Source organism: Eurosta solidaginis, chromosome 1, assembly GCF_040869045.1.
Source record: "Eurosta solidaginis isolate ZX-2024a chromosome 1, ASM4086904v1, whole genome shotgun sequence".
Lineage (NCBI taxonomy): Eukaryota > Metazoa > Arthropoda > Insecta > Diptera > Tephritidae > Eurosta > Eurosta solidaginis.
The window spans coordinates 141,928,537-141,950,110 of NC_090319.1; the positions used below are offsets into that span (position 1 = coordinate 141,928,537).

Sequence of the window (21,574 nt, forward strand, 5' to 3'; positions counted from 1 at the left end):
TTTTCTAAACACTTGAAACGAACTCGATAAAACGTCAGCATTAGAAACTGTTGGTTTTAGCGAAGCCTCAGTAAAAACGAGTACATCATAAGAACTTTCATGACTCAGTAGACAAATTTTCGTTAGTTTGGTATTCAACCCCTAACGTTCTGATAAAATATACTAAGTGAGATATTATTTACGTTTGATAAGACATAATTTAAGTTTGTACCACTTCTGGAGTGTTGCCTGGCAAGTTTTTTGATGCATTTAAAGTAGCGCAATCACGGTTCGACTTTCTAGTAAACAAATGCACCACAGAGTGTTTCGGCAGGAAGGTAGAATCGAGTACCCTATCAAAACATTTGTCAGGAACTAAGATTCCGAAAGAAGAGATCTCTCTCCCTGACTTAAAATTAAACTTATAAACATTAATATTGCTGTTAAGTTCAACACCAAGCTTGGAGCATACGTAGTTAGATATATCAGCTTCCGTCAGCGAGCAGTCACCTCCCTAGGAGCACCAGGTTCTAAAGCAACCGATTCAGAAACAGGGGCTGTGATTAGGGCTGCGAGTGCGGTTGTTGTTACAGCAGTCGAATCATTATCAGAATTGGGATGAATAGCAGGAACATTAACAGCATCAGAATCATCAGCATTAACAGAATTAGTGCTGTTCCCAACAGCATTCTCTTTGTTTTTCGAAGCTGTAGTCTTGTTCTTACTAGAAATTGCAATGTTAGCAGCAGCACTGGGGTTAATAGTTGTATTGGGAATATCAGCAGTATTAACAGGTACAGGAACATTAACACCATCAGAATCATCAGCCTTAACAGAATTAGTGCTGTTCCCAAAGGCATTCTCTTTATTTTTTGAAGCTGGAGTCTTGTACTTACTACCCTGCAAAAATTGTTGGATTACGTGTTCCATTTTATTCATGTTGGAGTACTCTAACAATACTCCTTTGCAATGCGTTTGCGGACCACCATCAACCGATAATTGCTCGTTTTTTAACGACCGTGATCACGACACGATGACGATCGAACAGAGTTGCCAAAAGTAAAATATTGCATACGAATAACTGATAATAAAATTTTACTATCGCAACTCTGATAAAATGCAACCGCGCACTGGTTTTATGTATACATACTATAGTATAGTGAAATATTAGTTTCTTTATTCACGCAAATGCTAAATAACATAAGAATATTCGTAGCAAAAATTATAAAAGTAGTATTGCCCCTCTTCATATACTTTCATTTTAAATTAAATTCACTCCGATAATTCTTTCCGACACAATTCCTATTTAGTACTTTGGCATATGATCCTCTGTGGGTGCTCCAAGGAGTACTACAGTGAAAGTACTTTGGAAAGTACTCTCACGTATGTACTCTATGGAATACTCACAAACAAAGCGAGAGTGGGATCACCTACTCCTCTCCTAGGACATCGCAATGTTAATTGGAGCACATTTTTTGTATGAATACAGATTAGTTTTGGAACACTCCTATACTCCCAAAGGAGTATTCCTTACATTATTTATGGAGTACTCGCGTTTTTTGAAGGGTAGACATTGCAAAGTTAGCAGCAGTACTGGGGCTAACAGTTGTATTGGGAATATGATCAGTAGCTGTATTTCGTTGCTAACTAGTACAATTAAAACACTAGCTACCTTACCGAATTGCATGGAAAGCAACAATAAAAAGTAATCGAGTGGAGTTGGCTAAGCGCTTTCAGTTGAAACTGCTTAGGTAATTGTCGACCTGATTGATAGTGTTGTATAGTAGGTGTATATAGCTGTATTTCGTCGCTAACTTGTACAATTAAAACACTAGCTAACTTACCGAATTGCATGGAAAATAAAATAAAAAACAATAAAAAGTAATAGAGTTGAGTTGGCTAAGCGCTTTCAGTTGAAACCGCTTAGGTAATTGTCGACCTGATTGATAGTGTTGTATAGTGTTGCATATTCAAAAATAGGGCACTATTGTGAACGAGCGAATGAAATGAACATACGAATGTGCAGATAAACAAAAATAACAAAATAACAGCGTGGCGGCAGGGTGACATACATACAAACAAACACACGCAGTTCATGTATTCTGTTTTTGTAATTCTCTGGTTGAGTGTCAAAAACATACTGCGGTAGAAGTAGAAATGTCATAGCAGCGGAAAAAAGTAACAATTAGCTGATAAACCTCCACCATCTGTATGGTTTTGGCATAATGAAACTGTTTAGCTAGTTGAAGCGTTTTCTTCAAGCTCGCTTGAAAAAAAATACACCTAGTATTAACAGGTGCTTTCAATCGTTTAGCATATGACATTTGTGTATTGAAATCACACGAGGGGGTGGCTGAGTGTACACAAAAATGCTCACTATTGTTATTAGCAGAAATTTGACTTGCATAAACAGGTGATCGGGTGAGCAAATGGCAATGTATACATGGCTGCATTAGTGTAGGTGAAATCGATAGAGTATGAGGTTTGAGCGCGCAACTAATATTACCACTACTCAACGAGTTCGGATTACTGATAGAGATGACATTTTTTATTTTTTTTTATGCCATCAGCCATCACCATATATAAATTACTTACCTTTATACTTACCTTATACTAAGATACCTATGTATACTTACACCTTTATGAAGTACTTAGTTTTATACTTACCAAAATACATACCTAAACTATCTTTATATTTACCTTTAAAATAATAACGTCTCCTCACCCTGTAAGGAATTGTATATACTCACCTTTATATGGTTGAACATTTACCATTTATGTATAACCAAACAATGCTAGATATTGGAATGCAAAACACTTACCTATGTACGTACATATTAACGCTCTTATTGAAATGAATTATATGCAAAGAAGTTAGTTAAGCATACACGATTAAAGAGAGAAGTAAAAAACGCCGCCGCGTCCGCATCGCACAGTTCAGTTCTGAAAAGTGTCAAATAGCAAAGTTGCTAATACTAGTCTATTGTAATATTAACAAATTACATTCCTATTTTAATTGAATTAAATATCATGTAGCAACTTTTACTACCTTCCCTTCAAAAAACGCGAGTACTCCATAAATAGTGTAAGGAATACTCCTTTAGGAGTATAGGAGTGTTCCAAAACTAATCCGTATTCATACAAAAAATGTGCTCCAATTAACATTGCGATGTCCTAGGAGAGGAGTAGGTGATCCCAATCTCGCTTTATTTGTGAGTATTCCATAGAGTACATACGTGAGAGTACTTTCCAAAGTACTTTCACTGTAGTACTCCTTGGAGCACCCACAGAGGATCATATGCCAAAGTACTAAAGAGGAATTGTGTCGGAAAGAATTATCGGAGTGAATTTAATTAAAAATGAAAGTAAATGAAGAGGGGCAATACAACTTTTATATTTTATACTACAAATATTCTTATGTTATTTAGCATTTGCGTGAATAAAGAAACTAATATTTCTCTATACTATAGTATGTATACATAAAAGCAGCGCGTGGTTGCATTTTATCACAGTTGCCATAGTAAAATTTTATTATCAGTTATTTGAATGCAATATTTTACTTTTGGAAACTCTGTTCGATCGTCATCGTGTCGTGATCACGGTCGTTAAAAACGAGCAATGATCGGCTGTTGGTGGTCCGCAAACGCATTGCAAAGGAGTATTGTTAGAGTACTCCAACATGAAGAAAATGGAACACGTAATCCAACAATTTTTGCAGGGTAATCCAACAATTTTTGCAGGGTTTTGGTATTTTACCCGCGAAAGTAGCTGGATAATTTTTTCCCACAAAAGTAGGTGGTTACATCGAAATAACCACACAACAGCTGTTGTTTAGAAAAAGGCAAAACTGAAAAATTAAGAATTGTAAGCTCAAATAAGTAAAGATAATAGTAAAAAAGTGTTGCCTCTTGCTATACATATTTGTTTACATTATGTACTTTCACAGAATAAATTACAATATACCTATGTAGAAACTTATCATGCATAATATGCATATACACATCGTCCCGTTTATTTGTTAATCTCGTATCTACAAGTGAGCCATTTTCGGTAAAGCGAACACGGTTCCCACACCATGTTTTCATTTGGGACCAAAATTGATCGAAAAAAAGGACCACATTTTTGTTTTATTTTATTAGTATAAAATAAAATTTTTTTGGATTTTTCCATATAAAATTTTACGTAACATAGTTAAGACTTTCCTTTAATTCAAGCTGAACAAACAAATATATATGCATGCAACCAAAAATGGTACTATATTTTGACATAGGATAAGTCTATGTCTTTCACCAACCAAACGTTGTGAACCTAGTTTTGGTCACAAAGCTCTTGGTTCTAGCATTATGTTTTTGATTGCAATGAAATAAAATGTATAGCGCAGTTAGGTTTTAGTAAGAAACGGTTCAAAATTTGCGTTCTGGTGTTGCCGAACTATGTATGTGGAAAACTCAGTATATCATAAATGAAACTAGGCAATTTTGTTAGTGCTATTTTTATAGATGCTTACTTTTTCCCTTAACGTTTAAACTTCATATCAGAGCCTAGATTCAGTAAGTGTGAGTTTTGATCCCAGGCCCTAGGGGTTCTGCTAGCACCTACGGGAATAATTTTATACAAAACATTTCTTCCGAAATCAAATCTCTTTTGCATTTGCTTCCTTCTGTCGTCGAGTTAAAATATTTCTTGTGCCAATATACTTAGTTTTCAATTACCTTGCGTGGCTTAACACCACAATAGTCCTGGAATTCCTTGAACTCATTGAGCTGGGTGAGAAATATTTAAATATCAACGTGCCAAACGAGAAGTAATGCATAGAATTTCTTTGTATAAGTTTTGAAAGTGTTAGGCTCACGGCAGAGTGCTCGCTACCCAACAAACACTGAAAACAAAAATCTCAAATGTTTGAGAAAAACATTGATTCTCAGTTTGATATTCAACATTATTTATCATTTGAAACAACATATTTTCTCGACTTTTTCTCAAACGTCGATCTTCAACTTGAGAATAATTTGAGACATACTTGACAATTTTTTTTTCTCTCAACTGTTTGAGAAAACATTAATTCTCAGTTTGATATTCAGCATTATTAATCATTCGAAACTAAATATTCTCCCAACTTTTTCTCAAACGTTGTTTTACAACTTGAGAATGGTTTTAGATATGCTTTCATTTCATTCCATTCCTGAAATGTCAACATAGCAAAGATATCGAAATCTATCGAATCGGTGGATATTCGTCGATCTCTAATTTGCATAGTTTAGCTGGAAATGTAAACAAGTTATTTTATTGAGTGAAGTTGGACATAAAGTGAAAAAATAAGGAAGTATATATACATTTTGATAATATTAAGTGATATTTTACTACATTATGCATAAATCTAAACGAGTTAAAAGTGAAGTGAGGCAAATAATAAATTTGCTTACCGAAAGTGGCACAACAGTAGCACCGGGAATAATAGAAAGTTCAGGAGTAGGCGCCACCTTAGGCGAAGGCCCTTCTATTTCCAATAGTGTTATTTATGATCGAAGTGATTCAGAAAGTGTGGATTGCGACTATTCGGAATCTGACATTGATGCAGAAAGTGAAATGGGAAGTGTTATTCGAGAAGAGCTTGCTGTATGGGCCGTCCATTTTAATATTTCCACTGATGCAACTAATGGTTTGTTAAGAATACTTCGGAAATATATTACTGGCGTTCCTAAAGATGGCAGGACACTGAAATGTACTCCGAAGGTACCGCCAGTGGAAAAAATGGGGTCAGGAGAATATTTCCACTACGGTGTTGAAGATTCCCTTACAGATTTTTTAATGAGAAAATCGTTCATATCTTCTGAAATCCACCTCAACATAAATATTGACGGTCTTCCACTAGCAAAAAGTTCCAATTTGCAGGCATGGCCCATTTTAATAAACGTGAATGGGGACCCGGTTGTTATGGTCGTAGGTGCTTATTGCGGAAATAGCAAGCCACTGTGCCCAAATATATACTTGCAACGTTTTGTAGATGAAATGTTGCACTTAATGGAACAAGGTTTAGATTTCAATGGCAGGCATTATTCAATTCACTGTCGCTCTTTTGTTTGTGATGCTCCAGCAAGATCGTATATATTGGGTGTTAAGGGACATACGGGTTATTTTTGTTGCGTAAAGTGTACGCAGAAAGGGGATAGTAAAGGCCATAGAATGATTTTTCACCATGAAATGAATAGTAGTAGTAGAACAGACTCAGATTTCCGCCTAAGGTCTGATATAAATCATCACAGAATAATAGAACAAACCGCCATTGAGAAATTGCCAATTGATGTTGTAAAATCCTTCCCATATGACTACATGCATGTGGTATGCCTTGGTGTGATGAAAACTTTGCTTGTAGGTTGGGTTAAACAAAGAAATGAGCCGTATTCATTAAAATCTGCACAGATTGATGCATTAAATTCTAAAATATTATTTTTGAGTAATAAGGTATCTAGAGAGTTCGCTCGACGTCCACGTACCTTAAAGGAAATTGAAAGATTTAAGGCCACAGAATTGAGGCAATTTCTATTATATACTGGAGTTTTTTTACTTGCCGATATCTTAGACGCCGAACGGTACCACCATTTCTTGTTACTTAGTTTGGGTATTCGAATTTTACTTGATAAAAAATCATGTTCGGAAAATAATGAATGTGCGAAAATTCTTTTAAATGAATTCGTTAAAAATGTCTCTAGGCTTTATGATGATTCTTTTTTAACATTTAATTTTCATTGCCTTACTCATTTACACAGTGATGCATTAAACTTTGGCGATTTAGAATCTGTAAGCGCATTTAAATTTGAAAACTTTTTGTCTAAATTAAAACGAAAATGTAGAAAAAAAACCATATTGCTGCACAGATTTATAATCGTTTAGTAGAAGAAAGCTTGTTCTGTAATAAAAGTGTTACGGAAAAAATTGAAAAGGAAAAATTACGAAATGGGCCAGTAAACTCAATTAATACAAATTTGTTTTATTTATCCATAAAAAATCCTGACAACTTTTATAGCGCAAACAAAAAAATATTCAAGATAATAAGTATTATTTATGAAAATTTTGTTCCAAAGGTAATATCTTTGGAGGTCAAAAATTTAAATGATCTTTTTATTACACCAATAAAGTCATCAAACTTTAATATTTATTGTTGCGCCACTTTACACTTTTCCAGTGATCGATTTGAGCATTCTGTAGATGAAATATCGAAAAAAGTAATTTTATTTCATAACTTTGAAAATACCGAATTCGTATTTTTACCACTTGTTCACTCATAGATGGATTTTAACAACACATTTTTGTCTACTGGAGATAACCAAGTTACCAAACAAGGTAAGGTTTTTGACTATTCATTGTTTATTTAAAATTGTTTATACTAATAGTCTATTACCGTTCATTTTTCAGATTTGGATAATTTTAATAGGAATATTGATGCCTTAGACAAGAAAATAGACGAATGGAGAACAAATTTATCAAAGGGTAATATTTGTTTATTTATTTATTAAAATTTTTTGAATTAGTTTGCGATATGTTCAACTTGAATACCTTTTATATTTTTAGTCAGGTTTTTCATAACATTTTCGAGTATGCAATTTTTAGTATAACTTTAGTATACAAAATTTAAATTTTGTCCTGACTTTCTATGGAAAAAATGGAATACTCGAAAATATTGTTAAAAATTTGATTGAACAGTTAAAAAAATTGTGTAATGAAGAATACTGTCCTTACTCAAAATCAGCCAAACCGTGTATATATAATGATAAACCTCCTTGAAAGTACTTTAGTTGGTATACGACTTAAAATACCTTTCATTTGATACCCCTATTGGCATATCTTGCTTAATACTTATATAAAAAACCACATTGGTGGCAACAGCCCAGTAGACAATCTTCAAACGAGGCGTAGTTTCCATATATATAATTATTTCATGCAAATATTTTTCTAATATTCATACATATCTATAAATTCAATAATTTCAGAAAATCAATCAACACAAAAGTTGTTAAAGAGGGTATTGGAAGAAGTTAAATTAGGCGCAAGTTCTGCAACTGTAAAAAGGAAGAAGATTTTACCGCAAAAACCTTTTTCAGAAGTGCATGAATTTTCCGAATTTGAGGCAAAAATTCAAAGCCCTGAGAATAAATATAACGATTTGGTGAATATCCTAACAATTTAGCTATTCAATTAAAATGCAGCCATTTTATACATGTTTATTTTTTCCAGGTGGCCGAACTGCAGACCATCATCTGTGCAAGTACAACTAAATTCATAAAAATGGCTTGGCGCAAAATAATAACTGACAATGTTGCGCAATCGTATTCCTGGCAAGGAACTAAAACGAAGACACCAGCTAGGGGGCTAAGTGTAACAGGAGCACTGAAACGTAATTACGCGTATGATCATATGTTGTGGCTTTAGTTATTTTGTTTATTATATTTAGAAGCCTTTTGTCTCAAATTTCCTAATGTGGCCAACGACAGTGATTTTGAACGAGCGACAATCAACTTCTTCCAACACGCTAGTACTAGGCTAAATAAAAAGGTTGAATACGAAAAACAGAAGAATACCAGCTTGCAATATATTATAATCTATATATAATAATTTTTAGATGCATTTTTTTTATTTACTTATTTATTATTTAATGTTTCCTTTTTCTTAAAAACGCAGGATATTTCTGTTGTATTTTTGAACTACAAAAATTTTATTTGAATTTTTGTATTAAATTCTTTTCACTTCTTCAACTAAATTGAAAGAACATTTTTATGTGTAACCCGTAGGAGTTTTTCTAGCTATATGCATTTTTAGTAACCTTTTATGTAAATTTTTTTTTTATTTATGTGAAATAATAGGCCTGTTCATTTACAAAAAAATTGTTACTGGAATTTACTAATTGTTGATGTTTTGTATGAGCAATGACAGAAATTCCTAACTTCCAGTAATAATTTTTATAAGCTTTTATTTAGTTTCACTTTTGTTGTCTGTAATGGAATCTTGCAAGTTAAATTTGATACACTTCCCGGTGTCCGATTGAGCTGAAATTTTGCACACATGTATAACTCCGATGACAATGCAATATTACTTTGTTAGAATTCGATAAATTAATCGATAACATAGTTATCGGTAAAGATTTGTATTTACTTTGGCATAACAGCCTAAGTCCCATACAAACCCGCCGGTACCTATCCGTGGATTGTGATATTTGGACGTGGTGAATCACGCGTGTCACGCGTGGTGAATCTCAACGCATGCGAAAAGCGGAGACACAACCCTCTGTTGTATTTCTGTGTATAACCAACATAGCTGAATTTTTAAGGCTGTTTACATCTGTAATCTTTTCTGTAATTTATTTTGCTTTTGGAAAAATTACCTATTTGAAAAAAGCTGGCTGAAAAATATTGGCATAACAGCTTAAGTTAAATCAAGAATGGAAAAACTTGGAAAATTTGAGCAGATGTGGCAATTTCGCGTGTCCGTTGAACGAAATATTGACAATCTATTGATCATCGCTAGGAAATTAGCGACATTCCATAAACTTAGCAGCAATTTAGCAATACTACTGTTATTATTTGGCCGCTCAAACACATCCATATTAATTGTGCATTAAATTTAAAATATACAACTCAAAATTGACTCCGGTTGTTATGTCCGCAGCATTTATTTGGTGCAAATACAACATAATAATTTACACGGGCAAATCCATAATAATTTGCACGGGTCATCAATTCTTTCTCTGATTCAAAAGCTGAACTACCAGCGCTCCGCCATCAGCTCAATGTCATCATTGCCAGTAGCGCCAATAACACCAAACTCGTGCCTGACACACAAAATTCGTTTCACAAATTAGCGCAAGTGAAATGTACTACGCACTCACTACTAAGTAGCGTCAAAAATTCGATTGGAGTCATTTCGTCAATGAGCTACCTTTGAGCTGGCACCGCATTGGCGCTGGCGCCATGCAATTTACATCACTAAAATTGCACGAATGTCCAGGCTCATGACTTTGTTAATCCAGATGGTGAAAACGAAGACTCAAAGGAATGCAACCTTGCAAACAACAGCCGTCATTTTCAAAGTGTAAAAATTTTGTGATACAACGAACGCTAACGCCGTTAGGCTGTTATCGGTAAGTATTGCATACTTTTCTGCGCACTTGATTTTGTTTTACAGATTTTTGGCGATGGAATTTTAGCTAAGCGAAAGTAGGAATTTTATTTTAAAACAGATTTAACCCACCGATGAGAGATCTGCAATAAGTAGTTGTAAACTGAACGCGGCATAGGCAAAGTTAAGTTATTTAGCACTGTTTGACACAATTTTATATGTGCTCTCTGTCAAAAATGCTTCAACTAACTTAGCCACATTTTATTTCGATTATGAATATGCCCCAATATATTCGGATTATGATATAATAAAATTAAAGAAAATAATAAAATTAAAGAAAAAAAACTTTTTAAAAAATTAGCTTTTATTATTGGTTAATAAAATTAACTAAAAAGTAAGTTGATGCATTAAAAGAAATGGATAGAATGAGAAACGTTACAAATAACTAAGTAAAGATTACGTATGTAACTAATTCAAACAATATTTTACCCTACTAAAAATTTAAAAAAATTCCTTTTTAAATTAAATTTAAGAAAAAGGCTTTTCTAAGAACAAGCTTCTATTACTTGTTAATAAAACGAACTAAAAAGTAAAAAATAAAATTAAAGAAAAAAAAACTTTTTTAAAAATAAGCTTTTATTATTGGTTAATAAAATTAACTAAAAAGTAAACAATAAATTGACTCTAAAGAAATATAACACTTTATAAGTTCATTGTAAGCTTTAACGATAATTAGGCTTTTTCGTCTGCGACAAAAGAATTCTATATTGTACATAATTATATATTTTTAATATTAAAACTTTACAACTAAATTATTAAGCCTTACAGTTTATATCACAGTCCTAATTGTTCTAATAAAAGCGTGTTACATTGCGATAGCAAGAAAAGGAGATCATAATGTTCTTAATTTTACCATCAAAATTCAGCACGTTTTTTATTAGAACAATTAGAACTGTGATATAAACTGTAAGGCTTAATAATTTAGTTGTAAAGTTTTAATATTAAAAATATATAATTATGTACAATATAGAATTCTTTTGTCGCAGACGAAAAAGCCTAATTATCGTTAAAGCTTACAATGAACTTATAAAGTGTTATATTTCTTTAGAGTCAATTTATTGTTTACTTTTTAGTTAATTTTATTAACCAATAATAAAAGCTTATTTTTAAAAAAGTTTTTTTTTCTTTAATTTTATTTTGTAGATGAACACATCTAATATGTTAGGTTTGTATCTATGTCACTAATGGGAACTTCTGTACCTCATTTGCACTTTTCTTTGCAAGCTTAAATTTTTGTGCCTAAGTTTTTTGTTTACCTATATGTGTACTTAATCAACATGAAATAATATTTTAATGTATTCACCATGTATATATAACTAGTCGGAGTTTCTCTACATCCTATGCTGTTTTGTAACATTGAATTTAATGCTTAGTTTTTTGATTTTCATGAAATAATAATTTTTTTATAATATAATTTTAATTTTTTTATTCATTTATCTATCAACATTAAACAATATAAAATGTATACATATTTGTTACAGAATATTTTAATAAAATAGAAAGATGGTTGAAAAACTGGTATGTAACTAATTTTTTGCTTTGATATACTTTTTTGAATTAACTGAATAAAGAAAATTTAAAAAATTTGTCAAAACTCATAAAAAAGAACTCTTATTATTAAAACTGGGTATTTCTTTTACAGCGTAGGTAACACTGAATAAACAATTAAATTAGAGTAATTGGATTCCATTTCGTTCCGCTTTATTTTCGTTTGAGAAAAAGTTGAGAATCCAAAAATTCTCAATTTGAAAATAAAGAAAAATCCCATATTAAAAATGAGCCTTTTAGCTTGAGAACGCTATCAACGGTTATTTTAAATGCATTTGAAAACTAACGTTTGAAATGTGAGAAATGGACTGATTCTCAAATGTATCTCAAACTGAGATTTGACAAAAATGTTTATTGGGTATAAGCCAAGGGTCGCCGAAATCAAAACTGTGGCTGTGTGAGTAAAACTGAAATCATCTTATTGGTGGTGGTTTATAGAGTTGTGCTTTTTCGTTCATTTCAGAGATTCGATTCTTTAGTTCTTTTTCTGATGAACGAACAAGTTGTTCTTTTTGTTCATCTGTTCTTTTTTGTTTTCAAGCAAATTTGTTCACTGCTGCTTGCACCCGCGAAAAAAGCCAACAAGTATAGATGAGGATGTGTATGCAGCAATGCTTTGTGTAGGTATATTTAAATGTGTTATGAATAAATAAGTTAATATATACATATATGTTTAATTAACTTCAAAAAAGTTACATATTTCGGAAGATCCAGGAAATTGAAAGAGTACAGACACAAATTGTAAATATGATCTTTTCAAGTTTAATAAATGTAGAGTACAGACACAAATTGTAAATATGATCTTTTCAAGTTTAATAAATGTAATTAGTTTCCTACAAAAGATGTTTTTCATAATTAGTCCATACATATATTGTTTTAGCAGTGCCACACACAAAGATGACCACACATACCTTTAGTGTAAGTGGCATCATCGACATTAGTGCTCAGAATTTCTGCGTATGTATGTATGAATTTACAATGTTCGCGAACGAGAGTGAGAAAGAATAACATTAGATAAAACGAACTAAAGGAACAAATGAACTAAAAGAACAAATAGAACCGAAATCGAAGATCTAGTTCACTTGCTCAGTTGAGAGAACCGGTCAATTGAACAAGTTCAGAACGAACCGACCCAACTCTAGTGGTTTAGTTGTTGATGAAAAATCAATGAGGTAGGACGTATGCACGCATGTTTGTTAACACACAAAAAGTAATTCGTAAATATGCTATATAAATACTACTTTAAACATTAAACCAAGAAAACATTCTGCGCATGAGCGTTTGTTTCCAAAATATCTTTTCGCAAATGCGCAAATAAACAATAGCCTAACCCGATTTTGCTACTCTGCTTGTTCAGCGACAACTAAAGCGCCAAATACACGACACGAACATTTCCGCAAACATTCCCGTTATGTCATGTTTCTGCGACCTTTTCTGTCGTGTATGGTGGTGTTTGCCAGTTCGCGCAAAAGTTCGCCAAAAATCAAAATATTTTAATTTTTGGCGAACATTTGCGCGAACTGTTCGTGCGTGTATGGCGAAATAGCTCGTAATCGTAGTAATTTCTGAACGGAACAGACGTGCGCGGAAAAGTAAAATGGACAATAAAAAATTTCTGAGTGAATTTACTGAAATGTATAAATCTTCTCTCTTTTTTTTACGCTTAATTGCCACAGCGAGCAATATTGCTGCAGCACAATTGTTGTCCGTATTCATCGCTGTCTGAAAGAGAACTAATGTTCGGCCAAAAGTTCGTATGGTGTATGGCCAAAGCTGCGAACAAGATTGCGGAATGTTCGCGGAAATGTTCGTGTCGTGTATTTGGCGCTTAAATCTGCAGACATTGGTGCGTTATCGGTAACCTTATAACAGCTGATTCGACCAACGTTATGAGAATCAATGTAATCGATTATTGGTGCCGTATCGTAACGCTAAGGTCGTAACCGTATCGTAGCCAACCAATTGGTTTTTGGTTTTTCGCCGTATCCATAATCTAAAAATATTTGAGTTGGTGAATTTAATAACTTTCTGTAGATTTTATTCATTATTTTGGATACGTTTTTACTAGGGACTTATTTTTTGTGGAATATGTTTGTAATTTTTTGCGTTTTCTTCATTTTTATGAAATTTTCACGATTTTTAGGTTAAGGTACCATTAATTGATAACAATGTATCGTATAGGGTTACGTTAGGGATACGACTACAGCGATACGACAAACGGCACCAATGACTCCGCTTTAAAGCCGAATAAAGACGAAAGATAATAATAATACGTGTGAAGTGGCGCCAATAATTATTCAATTAAATGGTGACCATTGCTATAAGCTATGCTAGGCGAGAAGCAATTTTTATTTTCATATATTTTACATAGTGTTGTATAACTGATCGAAATATCTAGCCTTTATTAATATTATTATAAAACAAGAGTTTTTTGATTAGTCGGTTATTTCATCAACAATTAACGACAATTGTTTGCCAAAACTTTTCTTTTTAATGCCTGGCATAAATTATATATATTTTATTGACTGAGCAATTTTTTATGGTGAGAGTTCCATTCAAAATTATATGAGGGCTAATTTTTGGGCAATATTGTGAATTTTTACCTGAGTGAAAAAGAAAGAAGAGTACCAATCGTCGCTACTTCCTAAAACGGACCAAAATTGAAGAAAAGGGACCAGTTGACCAAATAGGGTTGGAAAGGACCATTTTTGGTCCAAATGGACCAAAGTGGCAACCGTGAAAGCGAAGAAAACTACCTTTAAAATTTCTCCACACACTGGTGAGTTTTTCGGTGATGACAGCGTTACCACTTGGGCCAGAATTGCGGATAAAAGAACTGGTAACGATATTCGGTTACATATTGTTCTGGGTACTATTTTACCGGTAACGCTCAGAATCGGGGCGTAATTGCATAACTATAAAATACAAGAAAAACACGTGCATTATTCGTGGTCGTCACGACAAAGTATTTATGAATTCTTTACAATAAATTACGAAGAAATTGTTAATCAGAGTTGTGATTTATTTGGAGATAGGATTCGCTAGTGCATCGGCACTCTATTCCTCATTTCCCCACCTTGTGCGTTTGCACATTTAGTTCCAGATCCCCATATTTTAGAATTAAACATGGTCCTTTGTGAAACGAAGCGGGCGGTTTATTAATTCTAATATAAAACAAAACTAAGTGCTTAAAACAAAAACAATTGTGAAATACGTCACATTAGGGTGGCCGAAAAAGTGTATAAAAGTTGAAACAGAGAAGAAAAGAAAATTTGGAAAACAAAGGCAAGGTTGTGTATGTTGGTGGAAACATAAATCTGAAAAAAGAAAAGAGAGTGGTTAAAAAAATAAAATTACTTACCTAAGGAAAAATCTCCGAAAAAGGAAAAAAAATATACGTGTAAATAAAGGATGAAAAAAAAACTGCAATATTTTAATACGTAGCTAATGTACATCTGTCGCTATACATTTATGCCAGTCCATATACATTAATATTAAAATAACAACTCCGCCGGCATATACCAAATATATAAACACTCATACATACCAAATAATTATTCTCAACTTTGATACATATTCTCAACTTTGATTGCATTCCCTTCACTCAAGTGTTATTTGTAGCGGCTCTGTCGCTAACAATAGGTGGGTCTGCAGGTTGCAGCTCATCAAATACAAACACACAAACAAAAACCACCAAAATAAACAAATGTCATTTAATGTGTGAATAATGTTGTGCAACAAATTGTATTAGTACTTGAACTAAATAATTATTAATGTTAATATTAATGTAAGTATCAAAATAAGTGTTAAATGATGTGTCAGTTGCATGTTTATTGTTAGATAATCTAATGTATGTTTAATGTATTTAATTTTATATACTTAACATTAAATAGATCCCCAAAGAAGAAGACGTAAGGTAAACGTCGAAACGCGTCGGGAATAACAAATATACCCTGTTTCAATTTATGGCCACAAATGCTCATTTTAGCAAACCAATCATTTATAAATTGGCCCAAACAAAAAACCACCACCTTTGCTCCCACACCAATTGGCTACAGTGGTGGCTCACTAAATAGGACCACCAAAAATTTGTTTTTGTACTGAATCAAAAATTATTTCAAACAAGCGAGAAAAATAAAAACATAAAGTCCACTCCCGTTGACACGTTTCAAATTAGCTCGATCAATACAGTAGAGCCTCAATAATATTTACCAAAACAAAAAATAATAATTTAATACTTTCATATCTCCGATCCAAAGCTTAATAAAATTGAAAATGGCCAAAAAATACGAATCAGAAATTGATGCAAGTCTACAAGACTTTATTTTCGAAAGCAACCGGCTCGAAACGTTTTACTCAAAATGGTCATCGGTAATCATAAACGATTTATCCCCAACCCTACGCAATGTAAAAACACAGCAACTCGATAAGCTATGGGATTCTTTAGTATTCTCATTCAGAGCAGTGTCTCGATCAGCAGAATTCGCAGAATATAGTGGGTCAGTCGAGCAAAAATATAGCAAATGCTCAGAAAGTTACGAGCTATGCAAATCCCAAATTTTAGAAGCATTACAACTTCTACAGGCTAGTTCCCAGGCTCAAACATCCACTTCTCAACTGCCAAGTGCAGTTCAAAGCACAAACTCTCAACGCATGTTTCTCAAGGTGCCAGCATGTGACACAGAAATTTTTCACGGGGGATATGAAGATTGGCCTGCGTTCAGAGATATGTTCACTGCCGTCTACAAGAATCATCCCAAACTCTCTCCAGCACAAAAACTCTATCACCTGCGACAGAAAACAAGAAGCCAGGCGGGACAACCCGTCAAGCAATTCCCCCTCATTGATGAAAATTTCGAACTCGCCTGTGACGCCCTAAGGACTAGGTATGAAAATCGCAGAATATTAGTAGATACTCAGCTGAAAACTTTATTGAATCTTCCTCCCATCTATTCGGAAAATGGTGAGCAAATACAAGAATCACAATCCACAATCAATAATTGCTTGTCGACGCTCTCAACACAAGGAATCCCAACCAGCGATTGGGACCCCATTCTTGTGTATCTCAGTTCATCGAAACTCCCCACTGAATCCCTCTCTCTCTGGGAACAGTCACTTAGCTCACGGAAAGAACTACCTCTGTGGGCAGATATGAACAAATTTCTCACAAGCCGATATGAAGTAGTAGAAAAACTTCATACCAATCGGCCGGGCAACCCAAAGCCAGTTCACTCAAATTTCACTCCCAGAACACCATCTCACAACCCAACGTTGGCAAATAAAAACCGAACGCAAAATTTTCATGCTGAATCAACTCCGCCGATCTCATGTAAGTTATGCAACTCCAGGCACGCAATGAAAGCCTGTATCAAATTTAAAGCGTTATCGATAGCCGAACGCGTAAAATACGTTGGCGAAAACGGGTACTGCGAAAACTGCTTGTCCAACTCCCACTCAAGCAATAATTGCCATAGTAGCTTCTCGTGCGTGTATTGTCAAAAAAGACACCATTCCCTACTGCACTTCCCGCGTAACACGCAAAATCAAGCTCATAACGCGATACCCCAGCGAACGACGACCCAACTCACCACCCAACATCATGCTGCTGATGAAACACCCTGTTGCTCGAAAAATGCAACTCACTTACCCACGGAACAAAATCCACCTCAATCGAGTGTGAATAAAGTGTCATCACACCATTCAAGTTACGGAGTCACTACGCTTCTCCCAACAGCAGTAATTCCCATATTGTGATGTCGAATATAACAATGTTCGAGCTCTCGTGGATCAAGGCTACGAAAAAACATTTATCTCGTTCCGAATTCAAAAGCTTTTGCGTCTCCCTACTAAAGAAGCTAGGTTTGAAATCTCGGGAATGGGAGGCACAGTGGTACAAAACTCAAAACAGATTTGCGAAGTCACACTCTGCTCAGCGGACAAATTACAAAAAATTAGTACCCAAACCATTGTTCTGCCACAACTGACCCATTTTCTCCCCTCAACTAAAATCTTAAATATAAAAAAAAAAAACATGTAAGGCGCGATAACCTCCGAAGAGATTTAACGCCGAGCTTCTCTTCCAATTTGCGTCGTGCTCCTCTTGATTTTCCCTACAAATTGGCCGGACGGGACCTACATGTTTTATGCTGACTCCGAACGGCATCTGCAAGGCAGATGAATTTTCACTGAGAGCTTTTCATGCCAGAAATACACCCGGAGCGCTTGCCAAACACTGCCGAGGGCCGACCCCGCTTAGAAAAATTTTCTTCTAATTGAAAAACCTTATTTCTAAAATTTTGATGTTGCTTTGCCCGGGGTGCGAACCCAGGGCATGCGGTGTGATAGGCGGAGCACGCTACCATCACACCACGGTGGCCGCCACACCAATATAAGTGGCTGCCTCGTAGCCCAGAACTCGATATTCGGATGGATTCTCAGTGGCCCAATTCCCGAAAGAATCTCAACGTTCACCACTCAGATTCGACAATCTGAAAATGACTCCCTAAATACGCTCCTTAGAAAATTTTGGGAGCAAGAAGAAATCTCTACTACTCAATCCCGATCCAGCGAAGAAGATTTTTGTGAAGAGCTGTATCAACGCACAACAACCCGACGGGCAGATGGAAGATACATGGTTCGACTCCCCCGGAAACCAGAATTCCCCAAGTCCACTGCTCTTGGACATTCCCGCATTGCAGCTCAACAACAATATCTCAGCATTGAGCGGACTTTGGAGAGGAACCCGACATTGCAGAAGAAGTACTCCGAGGTCCTAGAAGAATACCTCACGCTGGGTCACATGGCACCCACCTCACCCCAAGAAATCATCAAGGACGGTAAATATTTCTCATTTTATTTACCACACCATGTAGTCATCAAGCCAGGCAGTAGAACTGCAAAAATTCGTGTAGTTTTCAATGCATCAAAGTTATCCTATTCTGGCAGCTCCCTTAATGACGTGCTTTACACGGGCCCACTCTGCAAAACGATTTGATGCTCATAATTCTAAAATGGCGACTTTATCAATTCCTGTTTAACGGCGATATAGAGAAAATATATCGCCAAATTCTCGTTCACAAAGATGACTTAGACCTCCAAAGAATAGTATTCCGTAGATCCCCAAATATGCCTTTAGAGGACTTTCGTTTAAAAACGGTTACATTCGGTGTCAATTGCGCACCCTATCTAGCTATACGCACTCTCCATCAGTTGGCGCAAGATTGTAAAAAGCAATTCCCTCTAGCCACCGATATTCTTCTACATGAAACATATGTGGACGATATACTCTCGGGTAGCCACAATATACAGTCCACTATCAGCTCAATGGTTCAAGTAAAAGATGCTCTACAATCAGCCGGCTTTCCCCTTCGAAAAATTACCGCAAATCACTCAAAAATTTTAGAATTAGTTCCCGATTCCAAAGTGCTGGATATATACTTCCTAAAATTCCAGGACTCCAGCTCCACGAAAACTCTAGGCATAAAATGGACTGCCCTAACAGATATGTTCTCGTAAACGTATGATCCTGAACCCACTGCTGACTCGAAAACAAAACGCCAGATATTGCCAGCGGTACCCAAACGGTTTGACCCCGCAGGATAGATAACGCCAATAATGATCACAGCAAAAATGCTCCTTCAACAATTATGGATGGAAGGAACCGATTGGGACGAGCACATCAAGCCCGGATCATTTCACAAATGGACAGCGTTACGCAACAATCTCCCCGAAATCAATAAAATTTCCATACCCCGCTGGGTGCAATTGTACCCAAACCAGCACATACAGCTGCATGGTTTTTCAGACGCCTCTGAAAAGGCATACTGCGCCTGTATATACCTCCGCGTACAACTAAATGAAACCTCTTTCTCGTCCCATCTACTCGTAGCGAAGAGCAAAGTGGCACCTCTACAAACTGTCAGCCTCCCACGACGCGAACTCTGCGGAGCCGTATTGCTCTAAAAGCTAGTAAAACAAATTCGTTCTGAACTACACTTGCAGTCAAGCGAACTCTTTCTCTGGTCAGACTCCTACATAGTGTTAGCATGGCTAGAGAAACCACCACACACCTGGAAAACTTATGTTGCAAACAGAATATCTCTCATTCTCGATCCTGTGAGCAATGCCACATGGAGGCATGTGTCGCGTGCCGATAACCCCGCCGATCTTGGCAGCCGTGGTTGTACCCCACAAGAACTCGCGATATGTGACTTGTGGTGGAAAGGTCCGGATTGGCTACAAAAAATCCCTTCGATGTGGCCAAAAGCACGGCCAACTTCCCTCTTGCCACCCGAACAACGCCGGGTTGAATCATTTCATACGGTCGACCATGTTCATATTCTTGAACGGTTCTCCTCCCTACCTCGAGCCCTTAGAGTGATGGCAGACGTATGTCGATTTATCAACAAGTCGCGGAAGCATGCCATTTCCGAGGAGTCATTCACATTGACTCAGAGTGAAGTCACTCGAGCAAAAACACAACTTATTAATCAAGCGCAACTCATGCACTACCCAAGTGAGATGCATTCACTACAATCGTCAACGCCCATCAGTAAAAATAGTCCTCTGCTTACATTAAACCCCATTTTGGATAAGTTGGGCGTCATACGAGTTAATGGCCGTTTATCCCAAGCCAACGTCAGTGATAATGAACGTTACCCGATTATTCTCCCTGGGAACTCAAAATTTTGTTCACTGCTGCTAATTTTTCTCCACGAAAACATGCTGCATGCTGAAAAGCAATTAATGGTTCGCATGGTGCAGCAGGAATATTATATACCCCGATTGAAACAAATACTCAAGAAATGCATTTTCCATTGCAAGACGTGCACCATTTACAAACAAAAAATGCGAACGCAGATTATGTCCGCACTCCCCTTGAGCGATGTCCTTACTCACTTCCCTTTCACACCACAGGGGTGGATTTTGCGGGGCCATTCTCGGTGAAAACCTCTACCCTACGACGCGCCCCCTACTCTAAGGGGTATGTGTGTTTCTCCACCAAGGCAGTGCATCTTGAATTATGCTCCGATTTGACTACGGAAGCATTCAATGCTGCCTTCGCCCGATTTGTTGGACGCCGTGGTCTCCCCTCTAAGAAGATGAGTGACAACGGAAAAACGTTCGTAGGGGCCAGCCGAAGCTTCAAAAAGGAATTTTCACAATTCCTTCACGAAATCGGCAACGACATCTCTCACAAATATGTGATCCAAGGCTTCTCTTGGGAGTTCATTCCTCCTTATGCCCCTCACATTGGCGGTCTCTGGGAAGCCGCGGTGAAGAGTTTGAAAACACATCTCACGAAAGTCGCAGGAAATCACAAGCTTACCTTCGAAGAATTCACCACGCTTCTCGTTCGCATTGAATCGGTTCTCAACTCAAGGCCACTGTCGCCTATGTCTCAGGACCCCACTGACCTGCTAGTATTGACCTGGACACTTTCTGCGTGGCGCCCCTATGCTCGCCTTGCCCGAACCGAGTACTGAGAACCTGTCATTGATACATAAGTGGCAAAAGCTGAAAGTCATTCATCAGCAGTTTAATACCCAATGGAAAAATGAATATCTCAAGGAACTTCACAAGAGGCACAAATGGAAGCGTCAAGAACCCAACGTTCAAGAAGAAGATCTCGTGGTCATTAAAGATGACTTGCGGCCACCAAATGAATGGAGGCTGGGCGCATTGCCAAACTCCACCCAGGTCGTGATAAAAACATCCGCGTCGCTGAGATTCGCACTCAGGCAGGCACTGTCACACGAAACATCACAAAACTATGCGTACTGCCTTCCCAATAGCACCCTGGTTCTCAGGCGCGCACCCCTCGTCATTCTCGTTACAAAAAATATGATTGTCTCATATATTAACAACTCACTAACAC

General features: G+C 36.1%; 2 protein-coding genes across 7 annotated transcripts in view; one reads left to right on the top strand and one right to left on the bottom strand.

The window, feature by feature from the left end:
• Cerk (Ceramide kinase) overlaps nt 1–21,574 on the bottom strand; it is a 205,791-nt gene that overhangs the window by 126,783 nt on the left and 57,434 nt on the right. The gene's annotated exons all lie outside the window — the stretch shown is intronic.
• On the top strand, nt 7,266–8,586 carry LOC137237955 (uncharacterized). The gene is made up of 5 exons (XM_067762401.1): nt 7,266–7,320; nt 7,393–7,467; nt 7,968–8,143; nt 8,212–8,371; nt 8,429–8,586. Exons 1-5 carry the CDS (start codon nt 7,266–7,268, stop codon nt 8,584–8,586), a joined length of 624 nt encoding a protein of 207 aa, XP_067618502.1.

Excerpts from the sequence above, each read along its gene's own strand:
- LOC137237955 (XM_067762401.1), top strand. The coding sequence starts at position 7,266 with ATGGATTTTAACAACACATTTTTGTCTACTGGAGATAACCAAGTTACC. Across the intron at positions 7,321-7,392 it reads TAACCAAGTTACCAAACAAG|ATTTGGATAATTTTAATAGG; the intron begins GTAAGGTTTTTG and ends TTCATTTTTCAG. Across the intron at positions 7,468-7,967 it reads GAGAACAAATTTATCAAAGG|AAAATCAATCAACACAAAAG; the intron begins GTAATATTTGTT and ends CAATAATTTCAG.